At 30.6% G+C, this 25,000-nt stretch overlaps 3 protein-coding genes across 4 annotated transcripts; 2 read left to right on the top strand and 1 right to left on the bottom strand.

Moving 5' to 3' along the window:
- Positions 3,897-5,311, top strand: LOC109326219 (dof zinc finger protein DOF3.5-like). Its single transcript, XM_019558917.1, has one exon. The coding sequence runs from the start codon at positions 4,099-4,101 to the stop codon at positions 5,029-5,031; it is 933 nt and encodes a 310-aa protein (XP_019414462.1). The 5' UTR covers positions 3,897-4,098; the 3' UTR covers positions 5,032-5,311.
- On the top strand, positions 6,345-7,299 carry LOC109326389 (dof zinc finger protein DOF3.5-like). The gene has a single exon (XM_019559075.1). The coding sequence runs from the start codon at positions 6,345-6,347 to the stop codon at positions 7,017-7,019; it is 675 nt and encodes a 224-aa protein (XP_019414620.1). The 3' UTR covers positions 7,020-7,299.
- On the bottom strand, positions 12,653-16,132 carry LOC109326029. 2 transcript variants are annotated; one of them, XR_002105208.1, is made up of 10 exons: positions 15,845-16,132; positions 15,677-15,742; positions 14,855-14,935; positions 14,697-14,750; positions 14,548-14,616; positions 13,587-13,649; positions 13,380-13,462; positions 13,210-13,275; positions 13,009-13,112; positions 12,653-12,913 (listed from the first exon to the last, which is right to left on the bottom strand). XR_002105208.1 is itself a non-coding variant. In XM_019558661.1 (10 exons), the coding sequence occupies exons 1-9, from the start codon at positions 16,043-16,045 to the stop codon at positions 13,070-13,072; spliced, it is 726 nt and encodes a 241-aa protein (XP_019414206.1). In that variant the 5' UTR covers positions 16,046-16,131; the 3' UTR covers positions 12,653-12,913; positions 13,032-13,069. The 2 variants fall into 2 exon arrangements, 1 of the variants encoding a protein (XP_019414206.1); XM_019558661.1 differs by having other exon boundaries at positions 13,032-13,112; positions 15,845-16,131.

Consider the following 25,000-nt stretch of genomic DNA (forward strand, 5'->3'; position numbering starts at 1 on the left):
CAATTGTATCTCAATTCCCCAGAACACAGAATGGTTATTTAGGTATTATCAATGAATTATGACTATAAGTTATGTTCTTATAGATACAAGTGCTCTAAAGTGATTTTCTGATCAAAGTTGTGGTATTTATTTGACAATAAAGTGTATTAAAAGTACGCGTGCACTGCTTATGAATTGTGTGAACGAATATTCATATGAAAAAATAGATTTGAAAATAAAATAGAATTTATTTGGGCAAATATCATTTTGATCTAAACACTTGAATTGAGCAAATACATTTTTTGTTTAATCAGTTTGGGTGGATATATTAAGTTTGAGTATAAATTTTGTAAAATAATATTAAATAAAAATATATAAGGAAATCAATGTTGTTCTTCGAATTAACTAACTCTAATCAAACTTGTTGATCCAAAATCAATGATATGATATCAAAAATAATAAAATGAATATCATATTATATTGATATCAAAATTAATAAATAAAATGAATATTATCAAAATTAATAAAATAAACATACAAACATGACATTGATCTAATGAAACAATGTAAGACTTCATTAGATACCCAAATAGATCAAAAGGTCAAGAGTTCGATTCCTGTGAGCGATATTTATTGAAACAAACAGTCACATACCCGAAAGAGATTACTTCCTTATTCATAGAGTAATTAAATATATTAGTTATATAAAAAAACTCAAAATAACATTGAAATCCATCACATAAAATAGTCACTTGAAAAAATAGAAACCAGAATTAGAAATGTAACCACTTCCATTTTTTTAACAAGACTATATTTCTACCTAAATTTTATCGGCTGATATTTTTGGCATAACTAATAATATTTTATTATCGTATAGGTAATGAATTAATCTCTTTCAGGTGTATGATTGTCCCTTCTAACAAATATCGTAACCATGAATCAAATATTTGATCTTTTGGCCTACCTAAGAATCCAATGCAGTCTTACACCACTAAACCAATATTGTATTGGTTTTTGTTAGTTTATATGAGAAGAGTTCCTTAAGGAAACACATTTTTCAGTAGCAGTGAAGCATAGACTACTCATCTGTGGTGGTGAAGCGCATAGTTGTCGACGGGAGAGGGTGAAAGGTGATGATGAAGTTAGAGTGAAGAGTATAATGATAGCCGAGAGATGTGTTTGACTAAATAGCGAAGAGTGATGATGTAGCCTATACTTTGTTAACTTATAAAACGAAGTTTTTTTCTGTCTTGTGTTGAATAGAATAAGTCTATTAGTTAATATACTTCTAAGCACAAAAACTAAACCAATCTTAATTATATCTAAAAAAGTGATTGAATGAGCGTGATAGACTTAACCAACTTAGGAAATGTGGGTTGGTCCACATAGAAGGATGTTCTGGTTTGTTGGGATGTGATCTATCTGAATAATGAGAAATGATTTGATCTTTTTTAATAAGGAGGTGAATTATATACATGTTATTGATTTGATTCAATTTAGATCCCGATCTTGGTTTCTCTTAAAAATAAGTCCAACTTCTTTAATGTTTACTAATTAGTTTAATGATTCTATTTATTTTATAACAATTTACTCCAAAAAGATCCCTATGTGATCTTTCTTATACAAATTAGTACTTATTGAACTGATTTTAATACATTTTGTTTATCTAATTCTTAACCTATTAAATTATTTCAAGGTAAAGAGTCTTTCACCTGCTCAATTTAAAAGCATCTTTTTGTATTTAATCTCCAAATTCATATTTTATATGAGTGTAAGTATATGATTTATATTTTTAGAAAATGCTGTAAAATACGCTTGATTTATGTTGCACAAATACCTTTGAACAAACAATATGATATATATGCCTAATGTCACACCGTCCAATACCATTAAATCATAGTTATTTATTGAGTATCCAATGTATTTGTTTTGCCTTTAAAATTTTGAAAAGATGAAAATGACTTTTTTTACTACTTGCAGAGGATCACATAATACCAAACATTTAATTTGTTTGTATCTTTAAAATATAATCCACTTCTAAGACACGTTTTAAATTATTATTAAATAATTGAAATAAAAATATTTATTATATTATTCTATTAGTTTTTTAACATGGACTGAAGAATATAATTAATTTTATCAATATACAATTTAATTATTGATCTACAAATTAAATCATTACATCACTATACCAAACATCTAATTATTTTGAAACAAGAATAAGACTTATTGATGCTATAATACTAATAACCTTGGTTGATTTGGTTCAAACGTTTGAAACAAGAATAAGGCTTATTTCCTCTAAGGGATGAAACAATTTTTTGCAGCTAATGAACTATGAAATTGATTGGAGTGGATAGCTTATAGGTTAGGTTCACCTCATGAGGATTGATTAATCAATAAAAGAGTGTTCATCTGCACACAATTGGGACGAAATCTATGGCCAAATGTGTTTGTAGAATTAAAGAATAAAAAGGGTTGAAGATTGGCCACGTATTCCAAACAAGAACACATGGTCATGCTTCTATGCCCGCAACGCTAGCCTTCCATAATGTTAAACTTCTTCCATAAACCATAACTCCTCTATTATATCCCACTACACTGCATTGTCTCCTACATTCTTGCCGAATTTAATTGCCCTAGTACGTAGTGCAATTATTCATTTGCCCCCTTCACTTTAGATTTGGAAATGGAGTGCTTAATTAAGTCAACCCAGGAGTATATGTATAATCTATCTTGAGAGACATTTTTGTGTCAAGACTTATTGAATAAGACATTTAAATAATTTAAATTATCTTTGTTAGGATTAAAAGTATGTGAAGAGAACCAAACTCAAAAACTTGGGTAGAGATCATGATTTTAGTACCAAATCGAGTTTGATGTACTACCGACTTTGAATAGATAGTTAGATTCAATAAATATTGGCTTCACTTAGTTAACCTTATCCTCATTATGGCTTGATACCAATAAATAATATATTCCTACTATAATTCTCCTTAGAAAGGTTGATAGAATGTCCTAACCCCGTAGAGGGTCTCTACTAACCCTAAACTTTCATTTTCTAAAAAAGTTGTGCTAATTGAGATATAAGTGCATTTTAAAGATAATCCACCTAATTTTACACCTACATCCAAAATCTTTTATGAGTATGCTTTGAAACTAACTTTTATGAGTCTTTAGTATGCTTGTCATCTGCTAGGAATAATATGCCTTCTTTGTAATTTTATATCAATAGAATCCTAATCGATATTTTGGTCTTTGACCAAGTATTATTACAATGTAAGTATGAGATTAGCCTTCTAGCCGCAATAATAATTAGGATAAATATCTTTCTAAAACCAAGATTCCAAAATCCAAACTAACTTCACCTCATAAGTGAAATCCTGGCCTTAGGTATAACCTACTTCTATTGCAACAAACCATGCTCGGGTGAATCTTGCTGACATTTAGTGAAGATTTTAGTTGATCATCTAATCATGTTCTCTTTTCCATTTCTATGTGATATTCACATGGACATCTTGCATGGTCAATTGGTCATCTTGCACTCACATAACTTCGCTAGTAATACTTATAAATAATGGCAGACTATAATCAATGCTTTGACTTATCAACTTCACCAAGTATTCCAATAAAGAAATGGCACGTGAGAAAAAAATTGAGAAAACGCCCAATCCACCGATGCAATTTCATAAAAATATCAGCATCACAAACTATACAAATTTTATTATTCCATATTTTGTCTATAATATTATTTCAGGTCAATGATAATAAATTAAAAAAATAAAATAATAGTAAATATTTTAAATTTTAAATCGACATAACATATTTTTCTTAAGTTAGGATAAGATATGATTTTAGGACAACATGTATATTCCCACTACATAAACACATGCATACACACACCTTTCCTTAATCTTAACGATTCCCCCAACCGCCCACGTTCCTTCTTAACCTTACCCCCACATAATAATTCATACAAGAACAAATTTCTATACTCTCATATTCTGACCCACATACCCACCTTATATCATATCATCATATCATATCTCTCTCAATATAATTCCCCTTCATATATTTGCATTTCACTAATATCTCACAACTTACTATAGCAAAATAAAAATGTTCCCTCAAAGACATAGTTTTATTAGTGGTAGCATGCTAGAACAAATGTTACATCTCCCATCTAATTATATACCACTTCCAACACCAATCATAGAGAGATCAAGTTCAAGTTCAAGATCATGGAAACCAGACATTGAGGTAGCACCAAATTGCCCACGTTGTTCTTCAACCAACACCAAATTCTGTTACTACAACAACTACAGCTTGTCACAGCCCAGATACTTCTGCAAAGGTTGCAGGCGCTATTGGACCAAAGGCGGTTCTCTCCGCAGCGTTCCAGTCGGGGGTGGCTGCCGAAAGAACCGCCGTGGGAAATCGGTGAGGCACCCGCCCCAGAGCGGGTGCCGCACTGTAAATGATGGGAATTCTGGTTCTGATGATAGAGATTCATCACCAGAAACTAATAACGTGTCTAGTGATATAGACATGGCACTTGTGTTTGCCAAATTCTTGAACCAAAATCCAAATTCAGGTGAGGAATTTGAGAGTGAGGGTAATAATAATAATGGTTCATCGTGTTCCAATAAATCTGCAACAAGTTCTTTGACACCAGAATTAAGTGTTGAAGCTGAGAATTATGCAGTGATGCAGCCACAGAAGAAACTATGTGATTATCCTAATGATGCAGATGCAGATGCAGAGAAAATTGGTGGGATCACTGAAGAATTGAGTTTTAGTGGAATTGTTGAGTTAGAAGGGTTTCTAGATAAAGATGTGGTCCAAGATGTTCTTTGGTCTAATGATAATTGGCAACAACAACCAATGATGCAAATGCAATTGCAAGAGTTAGAGGAATCATTGATGCCATTGAATGAGATTGGTGATCAATTATTACCAATTAGTTCTACCATCAATTTTTTAAATGAGAGTTGGAGTAATTGGAGTTCCTTTGATCTTCCAACCATGGATCTCTTCTCATCAACACCTTGATCTATTTGATGTGACTTTCCACATAACTAACTAAACTTTTGTTTAATTATAATTGTATTCTTATTTCTTATATTATTTGAAAGAAGAAGGGGAATTAATATATAGAGAATAGAATTACTGCTATAGAATAAAGTTGTGCTGCTGCTGCATATAACCACATGTATATTGGATATGTAGTCGAAGAAACCTTACTGATTCTGATCTGAATCCGTTATTTTATTCAGTACCTTTTGGAATATACTAATAATAGAGATATGATTAATTTAATATTGTGCTTTAATTGTTGAATGTAGCTAGTTAGTACTCTTTTGGAAATATACTTGTTGCTAGTGATTTCAGCCATGCCCAAATCTCAGTAAAAAAATCATGAAGGTTCTTCCAATATCTATTTCTTTATTAAATTGATTTGGACTTCAAGTAATTTGAGAAAAATTGGAAAGATATGCATATTCAAGGAAACAAAGCTCTTCTAGCATCTATTTCTTCATTAAATACTTTATAAGAATTTGTTTAAAGAAAATCAAGTATTTATAGTTCAAACTCATAGATGCTAATAGATCATTGTGTATAAATATACTAAAAGTATGGTGCCCGATTGAACAAAGACATATTTTTTATTGATACGGGACATATTTGAAACATGATTTAGGACAACAAATTATTATTCACACCGATCAATCATCCTCCATATACTTTTAATTATGAACGACGTGTCCAGTAGTAGTAGTTCATGCACATAGATGGACGAAGGAATGTATTACTCTAAAAAATACCAAGAAACAAACATTCAACCATGTGGTAAATGACTATGTAAAATTTAGACAGAGCCAAGCTTCCAAAGGCACATGTCATCTCACGACTCTTCAAACAAGTAGTTTTTATATTACTATCCGTAACATGGGTACATATTTAAGGTACACACTTAGTACTGACATATATGTATAGATATAACAGTGTGAAACTAGAGAAATGTAAAATATAGAAAAAACATTGAACGATAATACTTTTTTAAATTACTCTAAATTTATATGGGTCTTATTAAATTTGTACATAAACAATTAATTAAATCTTAATTGCAGATGAGGTTGATTATATGGACCCAATGACACTAATAATGTTGTATCATAAATTTCTTGTTAGATTTGTCATACAAGAAAAATCATAAAAGAGAAAATACACCACCAGATGAAATCATGCATAAAGAATTGTTGATGGAGCACAAAGGTTGTTTTATGCATTAAGAGTGATTATTTGTATCAGCAAACAAACATGTTATGTCTTTGGCATAATTTAGCACATTCCATTAAACAAACATGGGTTCTCTCCGCAGCGTTCCAGTCGGGGGTGGCTGCCGAAAGAACCGCCGTGGGAAATCGGTGAGGCACCCGCCCCAGAGCGGGTGCCGCACTGTAAATGATGGGAATTCTGGTTCTGATGATAGAGATTCATCACCAGAAACTAATAACGTGTCTAGTGATATAGACATGGCACTTGTGTTTGCCAAATTCTTGAACCAAAATCCAAATTCAGGTGAGGAATTTGAGAGTGAGGGTAATAATAATAATGGTTCATCGTGTTCCAATAAATCTGCAACAAGTTCTTTGACACCAGAATTAAGTGTTGAAGCTGAGAATTATGCAGTGATGCAGCCACAGAAGAAACTATGTGATTATCCTAATGATGCAGATGCAGATGCAGAGAAAATTGGTGGGATCACTGAAGAATTGAGTTTTAGTGGAATTGTTGAGTTAGAAGGGTTTCTAGATAAAGATGTGGTCCAAGATGTTCTTTGGTCTAATGATAATTGGCAACAACAACCAATGATGCAAATGCAATTGCAAGAGTTAGAGGAATCATTGATGCCATTGAATGAGATTGGTGATCAATTATTACCAATTAGTTCTACCATCAATTTTTTAAATGAGAGTTGGAGTAATTGGAGTTCCTTTGATCTTCCAACCATGGATCTCTTCTCATCAACACCTTGATCTATTTGATGTGACTTTCCACATAACTAACTAAACTTTTGTTTAATTATAATTGTATTCTTATTTCTTATATTATTTGAAAGAAGAAGGGGAATTAATATATAGAGAATAGAATTACTGCTATAGAATAAAGTTGTGCTGCTGCTGCATATAACCACATGTATATTGGATATGTAGTCGAAGAAACCTTACTGATTCTGATCTGAATCCGTTATTTTATTCAGTACCTTTTGGAATATACTAATAATAGAGATATGATTAATTTAATATTGTGCTTTAATTGTTGAATGTAGCTAGTTAGTACTCTTTTGGAAATATACTTGTTGCTAGTGATTTCAGCCATGCCCAAATCTCAGTAAAAAAATCATGAAGGTTCTTCCAATATCTATTTCTTTATTAAATTGATTTGGACTTCAAGTAATTTGAGAAAAATTGGAAAGATATGCATATTCAAGGAAACAAAGCTCTTCTAGCATCTATTTCTTCATTAAATACTTTATAAGAATTTGTTTAAAGAAAATCAAGTATTTATAGTTCAAACTCATAGATGCTAATAGATCATTGTGTATAAATATACTAAAAGTATGGTGCCCGATTGAACAAAGACATATTTTTTATTGATACGGGACATATTTGAAACATGATTTAGGACAACAAATTATTATTCACACCGATCAATCATCCTCCATATACTTTTAATTATGAACGACGTGTCCAGTAGTAGTAGTTCATGCACATAGATGGACGAAGGAATGTATTACTCTAAAAAATACCAAGAAACAAACATTCAACCATGTGGTAAATGACTATGTAAAATTTAGACAGAGCCAAGCTTCCAAAGGCACATGTCATCTCACGACTCTTCAAACAAGTAGTTTTTATATTACTATCCGTAACATGGGTACATATTTAAGGTACACACTTAGTACTGACATATATGTATAGATATAACAGTGTGAAACTAGAGAAATGTAAAATATAGAAAAAACATTGAACGATAATACTTTTTTAAATTACTCTAAATTTATATGGGTCTTATTAAATTTGTACATAAACAATTAATTAAATCTTAATTGCAGATGAGGTTGATTATATGGACCCAATGACACTAATAATGTTGTATCATAAATTTCTTGTTAGATTTGTCATACAAGAAAAATCATAAAAGAGAAAATACACCACCAGATGAAATCATGCATAAAGAATTGTTGATGGAGCACAAAGGTTGTTTTATGCATTAAGAGTGATTATTTGTATCAGCAAACAAACATGTTATGTCTTTGGCATAATTTAGCACATTCCATTAAACAAACATGCTCTTAAAAGTTTGATAATTGACTAAATTGAATTCAATATTTTATTTTCATAACAGTATGTTGCTATGTATCTCTTTTTTATTACAATTGTATAATTTCATCTTGCACGGATTTCTTAAAATTGTTCAGAACAAGAGCAAAAATAATTGGGCATCAAAATAAGAAAGTCTAGATCTAGTAGAATACTATAGTCTATACTAGAATTCGGATAATAAGTGAAGAAATGAAATTTTATTGATTGAAAAATAAATTGTGAATTGTTGAATGAGTTTACAAAAGACCATATATGTTTTTATATAAGCATTATAAGAGAAAACTTAACAACAAACTAAACAAAAAAACTAACTAACTAAAAAGTAAAATGGGTGATAAAACTAATTAATTATATCAGTTATATCATTGTACACAAAATGGACTGTGTAGAGTGATGCATGAGTTGCATCAGAGCACGTGGACGTGACACATAGGAAAATGTTATATGGTTATAACCTATAACCATGGAAAATGTTGTATGCAGGTTTAGAATTATAGTATTAATAAAAGTTAAAGATAATAAAGGAAAGAGGACCCAAAACTTCTAGCTTTCTTGCTTCAATCGTTTTCAGTATACCTTAGGGGAATTTACAAATGGAATCAGCTCAATCTTTATTATCTTTCCGCGTCACATTATTGGTATTTAGCAGGTATCGTGCACCGACTAATGATGTAGTTTGTTTCAAGCTATTTCTTTCATTAACTGTTTTTATCTTTACACATCTATATTTTTTTTTGGTGCTTTGAAGGGGGAAAATCCAAAAAAAAAACTGCACTAGAACATTTCTAGGCAAAAATATAACCTTACTATCAAAGAAAAGTAAGTCTCTACAATTAGGAGGAGGAGTATTCATCTCATGAGTGCCAAGTTGTATAGAATGAGCCATATTCTGCCATAAAGTCCGCCACTTGTTAGCTTCCCTATGAATATGAGAACATCCAACAATCCAATCCCTTTCCAACCAATTCTGGATCAACTTTATCAAGGAAGCATAAGGATGAAAGTTATCACAACTCTTATTAATCATATGAACAACCACTTGAGAATCACTTTCCACAACAACTTTCCTTGCACCTTTGCACCAAGCTAAGGAAAGGACCGAGAAAATTCTCCACAATTCAGCCCACAAAATATTCGAGGTTCTCAAATTCTTGCAGAACCCAAAAATCCATTTACCAGAGTCATCCCTACAAATTTTGCCACATTCTGCCATATTATTGATATGACAGGGCCATTTACGTTGCATTTCAACCAACCTGTAGGCGGGGGATCCTATCCAACCAATATCTATCTATATATAGGAGTAGATAAGGAATTAGGGAGAGGCCCCAAGTTTCCCTGGTTTGCAAACTCCATAGCCACCTGACTGGCTAAATAGTAAATTTGATGCTTGTTAAAAACTTCTCCTTTGAAAACTACATTATTCCTCATTTTCCAGATTAACCACGATAGAGTACCAAAATTGAGAGGAAGAATATTGCTACTATCCACTAGCTCAACATACCTGATGTTCTCAATTATCCACACTTTCAAGTCATATGTGATGAAAGTAGGTTGAGAGTGTAAAGATTTAAATTATCCCAAATGAGTCGGACAGTCCCCAAATAGGTGCATAGTTGTTTCCGGTTAATTGAGACGCATCTTTATTTTTGTTTACCATAGAAGGTGTATTTATGAAGGATTTAATATGTATATATAATGTCAGAGGTTTTAAGGGACAGGTGGGGACAGCAACCCTTGGAATTTTTTAAAGTTTTTATTAAAATATTTTTCTTTACTTTTTACATGCTAGAATATATGTGCTGTCACAAAAAAGTGTGATATTTCAAGCGATACTGACCGTGGCTAGAAAAATATATAATTATTAAATTATAAAAAATGACAAATAGAGTATTTACATAGTTTTTTGGAACAAGAGATGTATTTCCTACACAGATAATGTCTTTATGGAGATCAGTTGAAACTCATATATTTCTTTAATTTGTCGTTTAATAAATAAATATATCACAACTTGTGTGATCTTTCTGAAAATTATACACAATGGAAGTTCTCTTATACGTGTAGATATTGATGTTGCTTATAATAATATAACTTTGTTTGAGTTTGTAATTTCACACTTAATAAAAAAGATTATGTATGTATTGATAAAATATACTCTAAGGATGCTTATAAGTAATTTAATATTGATTATATATACTTTTGCCAAAAAAAAAATTCTTGTGAATGGAATGAGCAAGAAAAGAATAGTGTTAGATTTCAATTTCAAAATTGTGTTTTGATCTTGGTGTCGTTGTTCATTCAAGTTTGAAAATTATTAACCATATGTCTTTAATCGTATTTTATTTTATCAAGTCATTCATCTTATCTTAGCTATTGTAGTTCAACTACTATATAATATATCATTTTCAATAATGAAGACAATCAAACAAAATTAAGTAGTAAGATAAAAGATGAAAGTTCTTGCGGACAACATAGTAATTTATATTGAAAAAGAAATAGCGGAAAATTTTACCTCTAATCTTTCTTTATATTTTTTTGTTACTCAATTAATTTATGTTATAAATTGTAATTAAATATTGTTGCTCCTCCTAAAATTTACATCAAGATTCATCACTGTGTATACATTAACACTAACAGTATAAGTGTTGGTAAATCATCCACTATTGTTTTATTAACCATCATTGACTATCAAAAAAATAAATAATATAAATCAATAATTGATGATGTTCTGACAGTGTAAAAAAATTTATAATGTCAGTATATAGTTTTTAAACTCATTTCTGAGTTTATTTGGACCTATATATAATTATGATTTGGGTGTTAAAACAGAATTTACTATTTTCAAATATGTTTAGCAATTAGCATAATCAATTATCACATTTCTATAATCAGTTCCGAATGTTGGTTGTACTGAGCACCTTTTTTGGTCGCTAACAAAAGAAAATTACCCACCAGAAAATAATTTACTTGCATATGCTAACATTATATATCAAGTTATCAACCCAATGAGAAATTAAATAAAATCAGATATAATAGAAAATGAGTTATAGCATATACATATTGATGCTATATATTTCAGCATTTGTAAGAGTTTACACTTATTAGCAGCAATTCTTAAGTCCCATGCCAGAGATAATCTGCCTTTCGATTTTTGGTATCACCTCAACTTATGATAAGGAATTATCCATTTTGAGGTGCATAATTATTCTTTCTAACAAATATTATTTACGGGAATCGAACTTTTAATATTTTAGTCATACTAGTGTAATCTAACAGTGCCCTCCCCCACTCGACTAACATATGTTGGTTTATCTCTTTCAATTTGTTTGGACGGAAAATTTGATCTTGAGAATCCCTAACGGCTTCTAAAACGCTCTCTTTGTGAATTAGTAACATCTGTTGTTTAACTTTCTTACATAAACTATGAAAAGTAAACAAAGAAAATTTGATGGTTCGATTTCAACCTTTTGTAAAACTCATTTAACTATTATTTGCTATGAAATAATAGTTAAAACCAATTCAGAATCATATCGTAAATTGGTCCAACTGGTTTGACTACTGACCGGACTTAAAAATAACTCTGGTTTGTAATCTTAATCAAATGAGATTCGGCCCGCTTTGAACCTGGAAAATTCCGATATGACCATATTAACTCGGTTAAACCAAAACAGTCCAGGATTAAACTGGACGGTTTACTTAAAATTAAAAAAATGGAACATTATTATAATATTTTGTTTTACCTTAAAATGTTATTTCAATATAATTATACATAATTATTAATTATATAAAATTTTACATTTATATATAATTATATATTTATTGATAAAAAATATTAATTATATATAAAATTACTCGGTTCAATTGGACAAACAATCTAACTGTTTAAACCTGGTACAAGATCTCTTCTAATTTGGTGTCTAACTAGTGTTTCACGGTTAAAACTATTGCTGGTGTTGGCCTGTCCAGTGTTTAAAATGGACCGTTCTTGTTCAAAATGTTTATACCAACCACAATATAATTATATACGTAAAAACTTCATAACAACATCTTACTTCTTTTGGCGATTCTAAATGTGTTATAGGAAATTGAAAGATAAATAACAAGTTATATTATAATGACTAATTAACAATAGAGTTGTTGAAATTTATTAAGTTCTTGGATACATTGATCCTATAATTTTTTTATCGTATATGTATATATATATATATATATATATATATATATATTAAAACTCTACAATAATATTTTAAAGAATATGCATATAATAAATATCAAACCCCACATACATGAAAATCTATGTAAATAAGATTGTATTTCCAGAAGGTTTGCAGAACATATTTCCGTATTGTATTATATTTATTACAACAGAATAAGCGAAGAACAGTGCACACCAGAACCACATCTAACTGAATACTATCTCAAATCTCAACATGTTCATTAACATATTATACAAGTATATAACTTAACTGAGATATCAGCAAGTAGAATAACCACCACATTTCCATGCTACATGCATTTCCACAAATTCTAGGTAAACAAGAACACTGAATGGAAAGGAAAGAACAAACAGATTAAGATTCTGACATGATCGGTTTGTTCACTGATTAATATCTTGAGCTACGTAGAACATGGAACAAACCTGAAAGAAATACTTGAACTCACTGATTAATATCTTGAGCAAGATGATTACAATTTACAGATCAAAACTTCTTCCCTGGGTGCCACTTTATGCTGCATCCAACACTTCATACAAGCAGAAAAACATAACCTTAAGCACATGATAATGAGAGAACAAAACGTGAAAGCCGAAACAATTGAGAGTATTATATATACAAAGTACCTGGGTTTTTGTTGCGCCGATACTGGTTGGCCACTCAGAACTTGATCTATTGCCAAACTCAAGTCTCTTTACAAAGAAAAACAAATGGTTACTGGTTACTACAATCAAGAGATACAAATGTTTCAAATAATTGTTCATTGCCAACCCAATCATGATAAACCATTACTAACCTTCCGGTGACTGGTACGTTACTATTTGGTCGCGAATCATCAAACTGACCATGATAAGCCAGCTCAAACGGCCTTCGGCCATCCTGTTATCATTGGATTAATAGATAGTGATACGATATAGATGGAAGTTTGATGGCTTAACTTAACCCCAGCTCAGAGTCACACTGGGCAATGTGCATCAAAATGAATAATGCTGGTTGTAATTACCTTTTTGAAGAGGTAAAATTCTGGTGTACAAACAGCTCCAAAATCTCGTGCAGCATCCTGTGACTACAACCAAACATATTCCACCAAATACAAGGGTTTCAAATTACAGAAAAAAGATAAACATCATAGCTTCAACAAGATGGTTTGTTTCAAATAACCCCATCAGATAAAAAAATACTCTGCAGCAAAGACAGTTCCACTTGAGTTATTGCTATCAGAAAAGAGCTCACAGTTTCATGACAAGATGTTAATAACACATTCGAGAACACTACACTTCTAAAATATTTTGAAATGAACATACACATATAGTGATGATAAAATATTGACATCCAATATCTATTAATGGTTCTGAAGTTCATATCATAAAATGAAACACACTAGTTTAGAAATTAAATACTTTATTTAATAAAGGATCCGGAATCCCTTAGAACGGTAAAGTTTGTCTGTTAACTCAACCATGGTTAAAAATGGTGAATCAGTTAACAGCTCAGTTAAGTCCATCCATTTAGTGGGTGGGGTGCTATTTTTGAGTTGAATGGGGCTTGTGTCTTATTTAGCCAAACCTCAAGGATTGTTTGTTTTATTTACTTAGTTATATTCTGTTTTTTGTATAATGGTATGACACCTTACAGAGACAAGTGTTTTAATAAATGGAAAGAGTGTAAGTTTACCTCCTTTTTCCTCTTTGATGTCTTATAGAATTCTAAGTTTCGGTAACAGAGTTTTCTAAATTCTGTACTTAACATGCTTTCCAAGAATGGATTATAAAATTCTCATCTTAGTGACTGTCAACATGAAATTCACTACACATTATAGGCAAAAAGAGCGTGCAAATAGGCATATGTACAACTACTAAAGAAATTTGGTGACACATGTCACCATCTCTACCCAGTATTGGACTCTCCAGTACGGGAGAGGATCCGAACTCGAAATAAACGAATTAAGATTTACTGAAGCATACCTCGTCATATAGGTATGGGAAAGGATAGCCAAGCAACTTAGCTTCTTCTGCCATGAATTCTGGTCCATCCTGTGAGGCCACAATTCTAAGTTGGACAAATCATTCAATGCTTTAAATGTAGCTTTATTCCAGGATATAGTTATAAGAACCTGGGGGTGTGTGGCTACAGAATTTGAAGATATAGCAATGACAGCAAGTCCTTTCTGTAGAAAAAGAAAACAATATTTTTATAATGGTGTTTACTTATTCAAGCCCCAACTTCCACTGAACAAATAAATAAATTTGTAGCAGTTACTGATTTGGATACCTCCTTATAGAATTTTGTTAAGTTTACAATTCCTTTTTGCAGGTGCTTAACGAATGGACAGTGATTGCATATGAACATAACCTGCATGATCACATAAAGAGGGAGAAAAAAAGAGCAAGGTCACAACTATATAGGGAGAAAGATCACATTTTCACCAAATGAAAAACCAGAGAGATCTTAATTAGCCTTCATTTCCAAAACACACATGTTTGATGTGAACTGTGAACATAAGGAAGAACTGCCAGAATAGTTCATAGAACTCAGCCACAAAATAATAGTCCATGGAGTATTTTTACACATTTTAACTACAACTAAACAGTAAATAGCTTATATGAATGAAGACATAAGAATCTCATGTAATGATTGAGAAGAAAGGAAGCTACTTACTACTTACTAAGTGGTAAGAGTGGACATGGAAGAGTTTGGCTTGACCCGAACCCATCCAACCAACTCGATCACAGTTCCATAAATGACCATACCAGTTCCAAACTCACTCGATATGTTAATACCATACAACCATACATGGATGTTTAACATTAAAAGTTAGTTATTGATGATCACTTAAAAAAGCCATTTGCTTTATCTTTTACTCTTTATCATTCAAATCTAATCCAATGGATATGTTCTCATTTCTCACAATAACATTGATTTCACATGAGTGGCTTCTATGCAATAAATTATACAAGCAGAAAACTATAGCCAAGAATATCAATATTATGCAAAAGTTGTTAAGTCTTATCAATTAACTACTAATTGTAAAAATAGTACAAGTCTTTCAAATATCCCAAACAAACATTAAAAAGAAGCAGAAATGGGTTGTACCAGTAGAGCTGGGTGTGGTTCAAAATCTTCCAATGTCCAAACTTTCCCAGTAAGAGGCTCTGGAAGCTGATTCAATTATTTCCAATCAAACCACACACAAAATTAAAATTAAAAAGTGCTTATTCCATGATCAATTCCACGTTCTTCAAATAAAATAATCAATAGAACCTGAAATTGAGGGGCTCTGAAGCCCAAAGTAACACCTTTGGACTCCGTTCTAGCAGCACGAATCATGAGCCTTTTGGGTGTATTAAGGTGCAACCGCAGAGGATGAAAACCCAATCTGGAAACAGAGTGTGAGTGTGAGAACGTAGTGGTAATAGTAGGTAATTGAACAAAAGAAGAAGAAAGTCTCAGTGTTAGTGCCATTATTACTGCTTATTCACCACAACCTCAATTCTCTACCATCATTATCATCTTCTATCTTTTTTTCTGGTCTTCGTTTTTTTATTTTTCATTTTTTCCACTTTAATTCTATTCGCATTTTCTTCTGTGAATTTATGTTCACAATCGTGTTCATATATTAAGAAATGAAAAAATAATGTATAAATTTGGTATAGTTTAAATAAAATAATTGATTTGATCATAGAAAACTTCTCAAAAAATAGATAACAAAAAGTAAGAAAATAAAAATATAGCTGGTAAATATATTGTTGAATCTTAAGTTTTTTTAAATATCGAGATATTTTAAAAAAAATACTTTAAGAAACTAAGTAAAAATGTACTCGAATAAGCTAAGTCACCTGTTTCTTGGAAGGGGATATAAGACTGTGAGTATTAACACCTTTCCTACTTATAATAATCGGATTCCAAACTCAATTTATGTTGGAAACAATTTTTCAAGAATTTCATTCTTTTCACTTAATAATAAGGTCTAGTGGGATAGAAATAGGCTACCGGAACTCAGGTCTATTATCCGGTCATGTTAAACGAAGCATTTTTCATAAATATGTTATTAAATGATGTATTTGAAATTTGAATTTTGGAGATGAATAAAGAGAAATAAAAAATTTAAAAGTTATCAAATATATTATTAAAATAACTCAAAAGTTTTCACATTTTATTTTTCCCTTTCAGGACTCAACTCACAAACATATCTTTAATGTTTTCAAAAATAATTAACTTACTAAGTCATATTTAAGATTGTCTAAAAGATTTTCTAAGCATAACATCCTTGACTAAATATATAAAAATAGAATTTAGTTTTAGGTGTTATATATACTTATTTAAAGACATCCATTTGCCTTCTTGAAGGCTTATATAATAAATATGTTTACAGATGTGACCAGAATTTTAAATATATCAACTTGTTAATTTTTTTAACATGTAAAGATATCTCATATCACGGCTTATAGGGCAGAATTATTTAATGGAAAACCTCATGTTCCACACCTACTCTGCTTTTAGTTTTCATTTTAAAAAATCGGTTTGTACTTATCTGTTCATCACGTACCACATGTGCCAAAAGAATGATATATTTTGCTCTAAATGTGAAAGTGTGAACACCCAATTTTGTCCGACCCAGAAAAAGGTCCAAAAAACTTTGTAAATAAAAAAGAATAAATTAAATTCATTATATTTATTTTGACATTTTCCAAAATTTTAATATTTGATGAATAAAAATAACTAAAATATTTTTTATGAATCTTTTATAATTATTTTCGAAATTATTTAAATATAACAAAACAAAACAAAATCAGATTCCTAAATCCAAATGATTAGGTTAACTAGGAATTTGGAGATAATTAAGCTGATCAGATTAAGGTTCCTACATCTATGTGATTAGGTTAACCAAAGTTTAAAGATGAAGTAATTTAATTTCCAAAAAATAAATTTGTAAAAAAAAGAGGGTCTAGAAACCTATGCAATTCTTGTCAAAAAAATTGGACAAAAATTTGTGGGCTTTCATAAACCCATATGTCATTTTCTAAAACAAAATGAAAAAAATATTCTATTAATTAATTATTTTAATTTTTTTTCGAAATTATATTTTAGATAAATGAAGGATAATTAAAACTATTTTTCAATTATTATTTATGTAATTTCGAATTTATTAAAGTAATTTTAATAAATACATTAAGCTTATTTGAATTTATAACTAATAAATAAAAAAACGAAAGAACTATTTTCTAAATTTAAATAAATGGAATTATTTTCTATTGAGTTTTAGTAATTTTCGGAATTAATTTAATCACCAAAAGAATAAAAATAAAAATTGTTGGAAGCTTATTTAGTATTTAAATTCAAATAAAAGTCAAAGAGTAGCTAAATTTGAACTGGTCAGGATTTGGTTGTTTGTAGTCCCTAAAAATATGTTATCTGATTGTGTCAATTAGCTAAAGTTAGGGAGTTTAAGTTAGGAAATTAATCTATAAATAGAGGCATTTGGGTTTAATGAAGGGAGATTTTTAATACTGAAAACACACACTGTCAATACAGAGAACACCGGATATATTGCTAACAAATAACACCAAAAGAGAGAAACCACGGTTGGAGAGAGAAACCACGGTTGTAGAGAGAAATTTCAAAGCCAAAGATCCAGTGCACGTTGGTGTATGGTTGTTCTATGCACTTGCTTTTATGGCTGATTCTAAGCACTACGATATGCTTACTTTTACATTGACTTCACATCCTCCAACCAACTTCCAAAACATGGCACGGTTTCACTGCAACCGGCCACATCTGATCACTGCTCCCATAGGCACATGGGATTCCCCGCATGCGCATACATGAACCATTCTGTGCACCTCTCCAAGGCATCCAGTTACTCTGCGCCACGTGTCTGAGCACAACCCAACAACAACACTCTCCCAACCACCTTGCGCCACGTGTCCCACTCTTGTCACACACAATTTGTGCCCAAACAGTGTCAAAATCCCATTCCTTCTTTGCAATGAGGTATGTAGGCTTTACATCTTTTATCTTTTAAATTACATTTTTATTTATTTCATGATACAAATATTAATAAGTAAAATAAAATAGGAATAAATAGGAATAAAAAAATTTACTAATTATTTTAGGCATAAGTTAAAAAAACACTGATAAATATTTAAGTATTATTTCTTTTTGGAATAAATAATAAATGATTAAATGGTAAAAGAAATTATTTTTGTGTTCCTTCATTAACCAAAATTTAGTATCAATTTTTTGTCAATTATGAAAATTCTTTTTTCTGTAAATAAGTAAAATTATTCTTTGTAACAAAAATTTAAACATTTTTTTAAAAAATAAAACATGGCAACATTGTTATAAATACGTTTTTAAAAAATAAAATAATTTTGAGAACTAATCAAGGATGGAGAGAAGGTCGTCCCGGATGCCTCTTTCTTCTCAAATCATCTTCGAAAGGTCGCGCTACGCCGCTTCGATTAAGTCTCAAAATCAATTAAATTTTATCTTCTTAATTATGTAATAATAACAAAAATTAACCAAATAAATTTTTTCCAATAATAAACAACACTTGAAATATGTATATTTTTTACTAAAAATATATTTTCTTTAATTAAAATACACTCAACCAACAAACATTTTTCTACTTAAAGAACTACGTAAGCTTTGATCATCTTAATAGGGGTACGTAGGACCAAAGTCAATCTTGTCAGACATAATAATAAAAAACTATTTTTTCTTCTTAATAATTGATTAATTAATCATAAAATTTAGTAATAATAATAATAAAGTCATATATTTTAATGAAGGGTACCGCTTAAGGCGGGCGGGTAGGATGCTAATACCTTCCCTACCTTGTAACTGACTCCCGAACCTGGATATCAAAAATCCAAAAGCCCAAGGTAATTGGGCTTAAAAGATTTTTCTACATTTTTAACTATAAAATGTAGTGGCGACTCTAAACAAAGTCGTGCAGCCGAAAATCGGGGCGCGACAGAAAGCAACCATGGTAGGTAATTTATTTTCATTATTATTACTATTGTTATTAGGATCATAAGGAATCTCTAAATATTTAACTCATTTGGTGACTGCATGAGGAAGAAGTTATCTACATGGATTTGATTTATTCATATAATGTTTTCTTAACACGACTTAAGATGGATAGATAGATAGATAACTCCAAGGTCAAATATAAGATCACCTTTGATTGGCTTATAGAGGAAGTTGATACCATACAAGAATTATTATTAACAAAGTCAAACAAAATTTAAAATTAAATAGAGTTCAAGACAAGGAAGCTATCTTAGTTATATATCCTTTCTTATTGGTATGAGAACTTGTACAAACATTTTGGTTCGAAGAGGAAAATGGAAGGAAAGAAAAAGGAAGGAAAGAAAGTTGAAAGAATAAAAATAAGTAGAAAGTGAGATGAAAAGTTAGTTGTTTGGTTTAGAAGAAAAAAAGAAAGAAAGAAAGTTATAATTTTTCTCTCACGTTGTTTGATTGTTTAAAAAGTGAAAGAAATGAAAAATAATTATATGTCAAATTACATAAACACCCCCAAATAAAATAGTCACATTTAAAATGTTCTTATTTTTACTACTTTATTTTTAGCGCGTATTATCATAATTGTTCAACTTTTTGTACACTTTCAATTATCTTAACTTAGATAAAATTATTATATCATGTATTTCACCTAAAGAAGACACAATCGATCTATTTGAAACATTTGTACTAAACTATGAGTATATATTTTGAAAATTATGCAATAAAATTGAAATATTAAGCACACTTGACATAATATCAATGAACATAAAATATGACATTCATAACAAAAAAATATTTAGTCATCTCCAATTTACATAGTTCAACATTACACTGTAATTACATATAAACTATGATGTATCAAATATCCACAACTCCATCTGATTTTCACTTGCAAAATAAAATGAAACATAACTATTAACCAAACATGTGAAATATCCACCACTTCATGTGATTCTCACCTGTGATATTACACCTTAATTACATATAAACTATGAGATTGATGTTTATTTTTGTGAGGAAGAAATAGAAAATAAGTGAAGAGAAGAAAGTGATGAGACAAATGAGGGTATTATAGTATTTCCATAAAAATGAGAAGAAATAGAAAATAGTATTTCCATAAAAAATGTGCTTTCCCTCCACTTTTTCACTCACGTTTGGGGGGGGGGGAAATTTTTTAGCATGTGCCTCACGTTTTTTTCTATCTCCTCCTCTTTTCATTTGTGAACCAAACGATGGAAAATATATTTTTCCTCCTTTTTTCATTCCACCCCTTTTCATTCCTTCCATTTTCTTCTATACTAAACACAACCTTAGTAGGATGAATATCATTTTCTTTTTAGTATTAGTCACAATAAGGGATGGGAACAAATGACTATATACATGTCCATGAAAGTTGGAATAAATGATGATATTTATTGCCCGATATGGGTCCAAAAATAAAGTTAAGCCGATGGATAATCATTCATTAGATTAATGACTTTGCATAACTTTTTACGAATGGCAAAAAAATCGACCAGTGGATATTTCTGGAAATATCTGCAATAGGTATCCGCAATAATAGCTTATAGACGGGAGTGAGTTTTGTGATACCCGTCCAACGGGTACTCGCAAAGTTATATATTTAGTTTTTAATTAAATTTTTATATATATTTATTATTATTTTGATATTATATCATACACTTTATTATTATATTTATAATAAATTACACATATTTGACTGTCATCATAAATTTATCATATAAATATCATATTATTCATATAATAATTATTTTTACATATTGATTATTACAAAATATATAAATATAATTAAAATTAAAAATTTGTTGGGTAATTAGGGATGGCAACGGGCACGGGCGGGCACGGGTAGTAGCTACCCGCTACCCGTTTCGAAATAGGGGAGCAATACCCGTACCCGCCCATACCCGAACGGGTACCCGCTGCGGGTTTTTGCGAGTATTTTTGTGTACCCACGGGTAAAACGGGTACACGCGGGTTTTCTATATTTTAATTGAATTTCTAATTTCCTATTTCTATTATGTTTTAAATGAGATGAAATTTAATTATTTTTGTGTATTTTGAATGAATAGTTGGCAAAAATGCTAAATCTAATGAAATTTTCTGTTTTGGTGGTTTGCAATTCTCATTTACTTAACAAAAAACATATATTTTTCTTTGTAAGACATGTGTGTTTTTACACATGAAATAATATTTGTAGTGTATTTCAACACCAAATTAAAAAGATGTAAACAATGTAAAAAGATGTAAACAAAGTAAAAGGAAAAGATGTAAACAAAGTAAAAGGAAAATATGTACATAGTGTAATGAAGGTTATGATAGTATATTTTTTATTTTAATTAAAAATAATATAGTAATCATATACATAACGGGTACCCGCGGGTACGGGTACCATAATACCCATACCCACCCGTATGTACTACGGGTATTTTTAAATACCCGTTTTTAAAACCCGCGGGTACCCTTTTGTGACACGTACCCGTGCCTATACGGGTTTTACCCGCGGGTACGGGATTTTTTGCCATCCCTAGGTAATCGCTACCCATACGAGTACCCGCAAATATTGCGGGTTTGGGAACGGGAAAACACTACCCACGCTTGGTGGTGTAAAAGTTCAGTTTGGTTCGGTTTTTGGTGCATTTCAGTGACCGAATCGAACAAAAACATGTGGTTCAGTTCCGCTCAATTAACCGCAAATTTAACTATGAGAATCAAACTGAACCGTTCTTGAATGGTTCGGTTCAGTTCCACGATTTTTTCAATTATTTTTTTATAAAAAATATTGCATTAATTAAAAGTGCAAAATATATTATAAGAGATATTATTTGTCCATAGAAGGAAAAACGTTAATACCGTTATTATTAAAAATTATGAATCATATAGAAATGTGTAAAACAATTGATACTTATAATTGTTTGTTAGTAACATATATAACAATTATGTAGAGAGAGAAAGCAAATTATCACATATAATAATACAATCCATAATTATTAACATATATATCTATTAGTAACATATATAACAATACAATTAATGATTAGTAACATATATCAATTAGTAAAATATATGATAGTTACATTTATAACCTTAAAATTCACAATTAGTAACAATATAACAATACATGTATAATAATATATGATATGTGTTAGTTTCAAACTCAATACTATAAAAGTTGGGAAATATGTTTTAAATCATCAAGACACTAGGAAACAATTTAGTAACTAATAGCATATATAATATTAACTTAATAACAATTTAGCAACATATATAAAACTATAATTCACACAATTGATAGTTTAAGCCATAAAATTGGTTAAAGAATTTAAGCAATAATAAAAATCATTCCCTATTATCTGTTTCTTTAATATGCGGTTCGGTTCCACCGGTTCCTAAATTTATAAAACCACAAATCGAACCAAACATAAACGGTTCCTTAAAAAATAACTGAACCACGAAACCGAACCATACTTTACAGTTTGGTTCCATCGATTTTACAGTTTAAACTGGAACACTTACACCCCTACACGCGCTCGTTGCATCCCTTTATTAATATCCACCGTATAAAAGACCATATAATTAAATTTTGAGGACAATAAAATTATTCAATAAATTTTCTACTATTTTTAGTTAAAACATGTACCAAATATAGCGATAAACATCATTAGTTAGTAGATAACATAGTTTTAATAACATTAAGCATAATTATTCTAAAATCACTTCCAATAGATGTGTAATGATAATTAAACATAAATAGGGTGAGAAATATTCATTTTATACCCACTATTATTATCATCATGTATCTTTTTTTTGTCGTCGCCAATTTCAAACAATTATCTTATCAAAAAAATTTAAATTAACTTCTATTAAATTCAAAAAATTTAATGACTTATTGATTACAAAACGAATGATAGACAATAGTGACATATATGATTTTCATTTAACTAAAGAGGGCCTTCAATTTGGTGCTAAAGATAAAATAATCTAGGTAAATTTTGCAATTAAGCTAGTTTTTTTCCTTTAACTTTTGAATCTTTACTTGTCAAGTCTCCTTTGCATAAATCATCTATGTTTTCTTAATTTGACGAGCCTACTTTGAATATTAGATTCCTTAATATGTAGAAGTTCAATTAATTCTATAAATTTAGTAATGATATTATTCATCTTCTCCCTTTTTTTAGCTGTGTGAAGAACTCAGATGATGTAACTTGCTTAATCATCAAACCTTTGGGGGAAATTTGGCTGTTCAGTTGGAGGTTAGGAAAGCCTTTGATACTATGGATTGAAAATTCTCTGTACTCTCAAGGCTTTTGGTTTTTAGGGTACTTTCATCAAGTGAATCAATCTAATTTTGCACTCTGCAAAACTTTCAATCAATGTTAATGGTTATAACACTGACTATTTGTTAAGTGCCAAAATGTTAATGAAATGTATATGATTCATAGGCACTTTGTGTGGATTTATGATGTAATTGCATATAATTCCCAATAATCTAGTAATTTTGTATTGTTTAGAAATTTAAATCATTGTTGTTGTTTGTAAGTGAAGATATGATGAATAAAGGAGAAAAAAAGAGAAGGTTAAGGTTTTGAACAACACAAGCCTCGCCCAAGCGAGAGAATGATCGCTCAAGCGACAATTCAGAGGAAAATCAGCAGAAAACACTGACATCCCTCGCTTGGGCGAGGGACTGTCGCCCAGGCGCTATTCAAGACCAAAATTTGCTAAACTTATTGTTTCTCCCTCGCCCAAACGAGAGAGCCTCGCTCAGGCAAGGTGATCAAGAAGGAATTGTGGTATTCTCTCGCCCGGGCGAGGTGGTCAGGCTTGGAAAGTTATCTTCTCTCGCTCAAGCGAGTATCCCTAGCTTGAGGGAGAGTGTAGCAGTTCGGCATGAAATAGGCAGTTTTGGAAAAGGGAAGGGATCATCATCACTCTTCTAAAAGAAATCTTGGCACGAAATATAGAGATAATAGGATAGAAATCATGGAAACGATTCTATTTCACATGATTCTTTGTATTAGTTCATGATTCGAGCGTTGTAATAGCGAGGATGAGTGGCTAGTTCTTCGTAGTTGAGAATCGAAATGTAATCTTCTTAACTTTTGTACTCCTGGATTCAATTCTATATTAATGTTGTTTGATTTTGGAAAGTTTATCCTTTGTTTATTGCTTGATTTCAATTAGCTACTGAATACATGATTTAAGGTTCAAGTTTAACTGAGAAGTTAAACTTGATACCAGATCTGGATTGTATTGCTTGCTACATAATTGATCTAGGGATGGACAATGATGTAGGAATTGCTTTTACATTTGGTTTTAATGCTAGTTAATCATCCGATTATCCGAGGAATTGGTAATTGAGTGATTACCTAA

This window comes from Lupinus angustifolius, chromosome LG14 (assembly GCF_001865875.1).
Source record: "Lupinus angustifolius cultivar Tanjil chromosome LG14, LupAngTanjil_v1.0, whole genome shotgun sequence".
In the NCBI taxonomy this organism is placed as follows: Eukaryota; Viridiplantae; Streptophyta; class Magnoliopsida; order Fabales; family Fabaceae; genus Lupinus; species Lupinus angustifolius.

Coding starts and splice junctions, on each gene's coding strand:
- LOC109326219 (XM_019558917.1), top strand. CDS start 4,099: ATGTTCCCTCAAAGACATAGTTTTATTAGTGGTAGCATGCTAGAACAA.
- LOC109326389 (XM_019559075.1), top strand. CDS start 6,345: ATGGGTTCTCTCCGCAGCGTTCCAGTCGGGGGTGGCTGCCGAAAGAAC.
- LOC109326029 (XM_019558661.1), bottom strand. CDS start 16,045: ATGGCACTAACACTGAGACTTTCTTCTTCTTTTGTTCAATTACCTACT. Junction 14,751..14,854: donor TAACAAAATTCTATAAGGAG/GTATCCAAATCA, acceptor CTTTTTCTACAG/AAAGGACTTGCTGTCATTGC. Junction 13,276..13,379: donor AACGTACCAGTCACCGGAAG/GTTAGTAATGGT, acceptor TTCTTTGTAAAG/AGACTTGAGTTTGGCAATAG.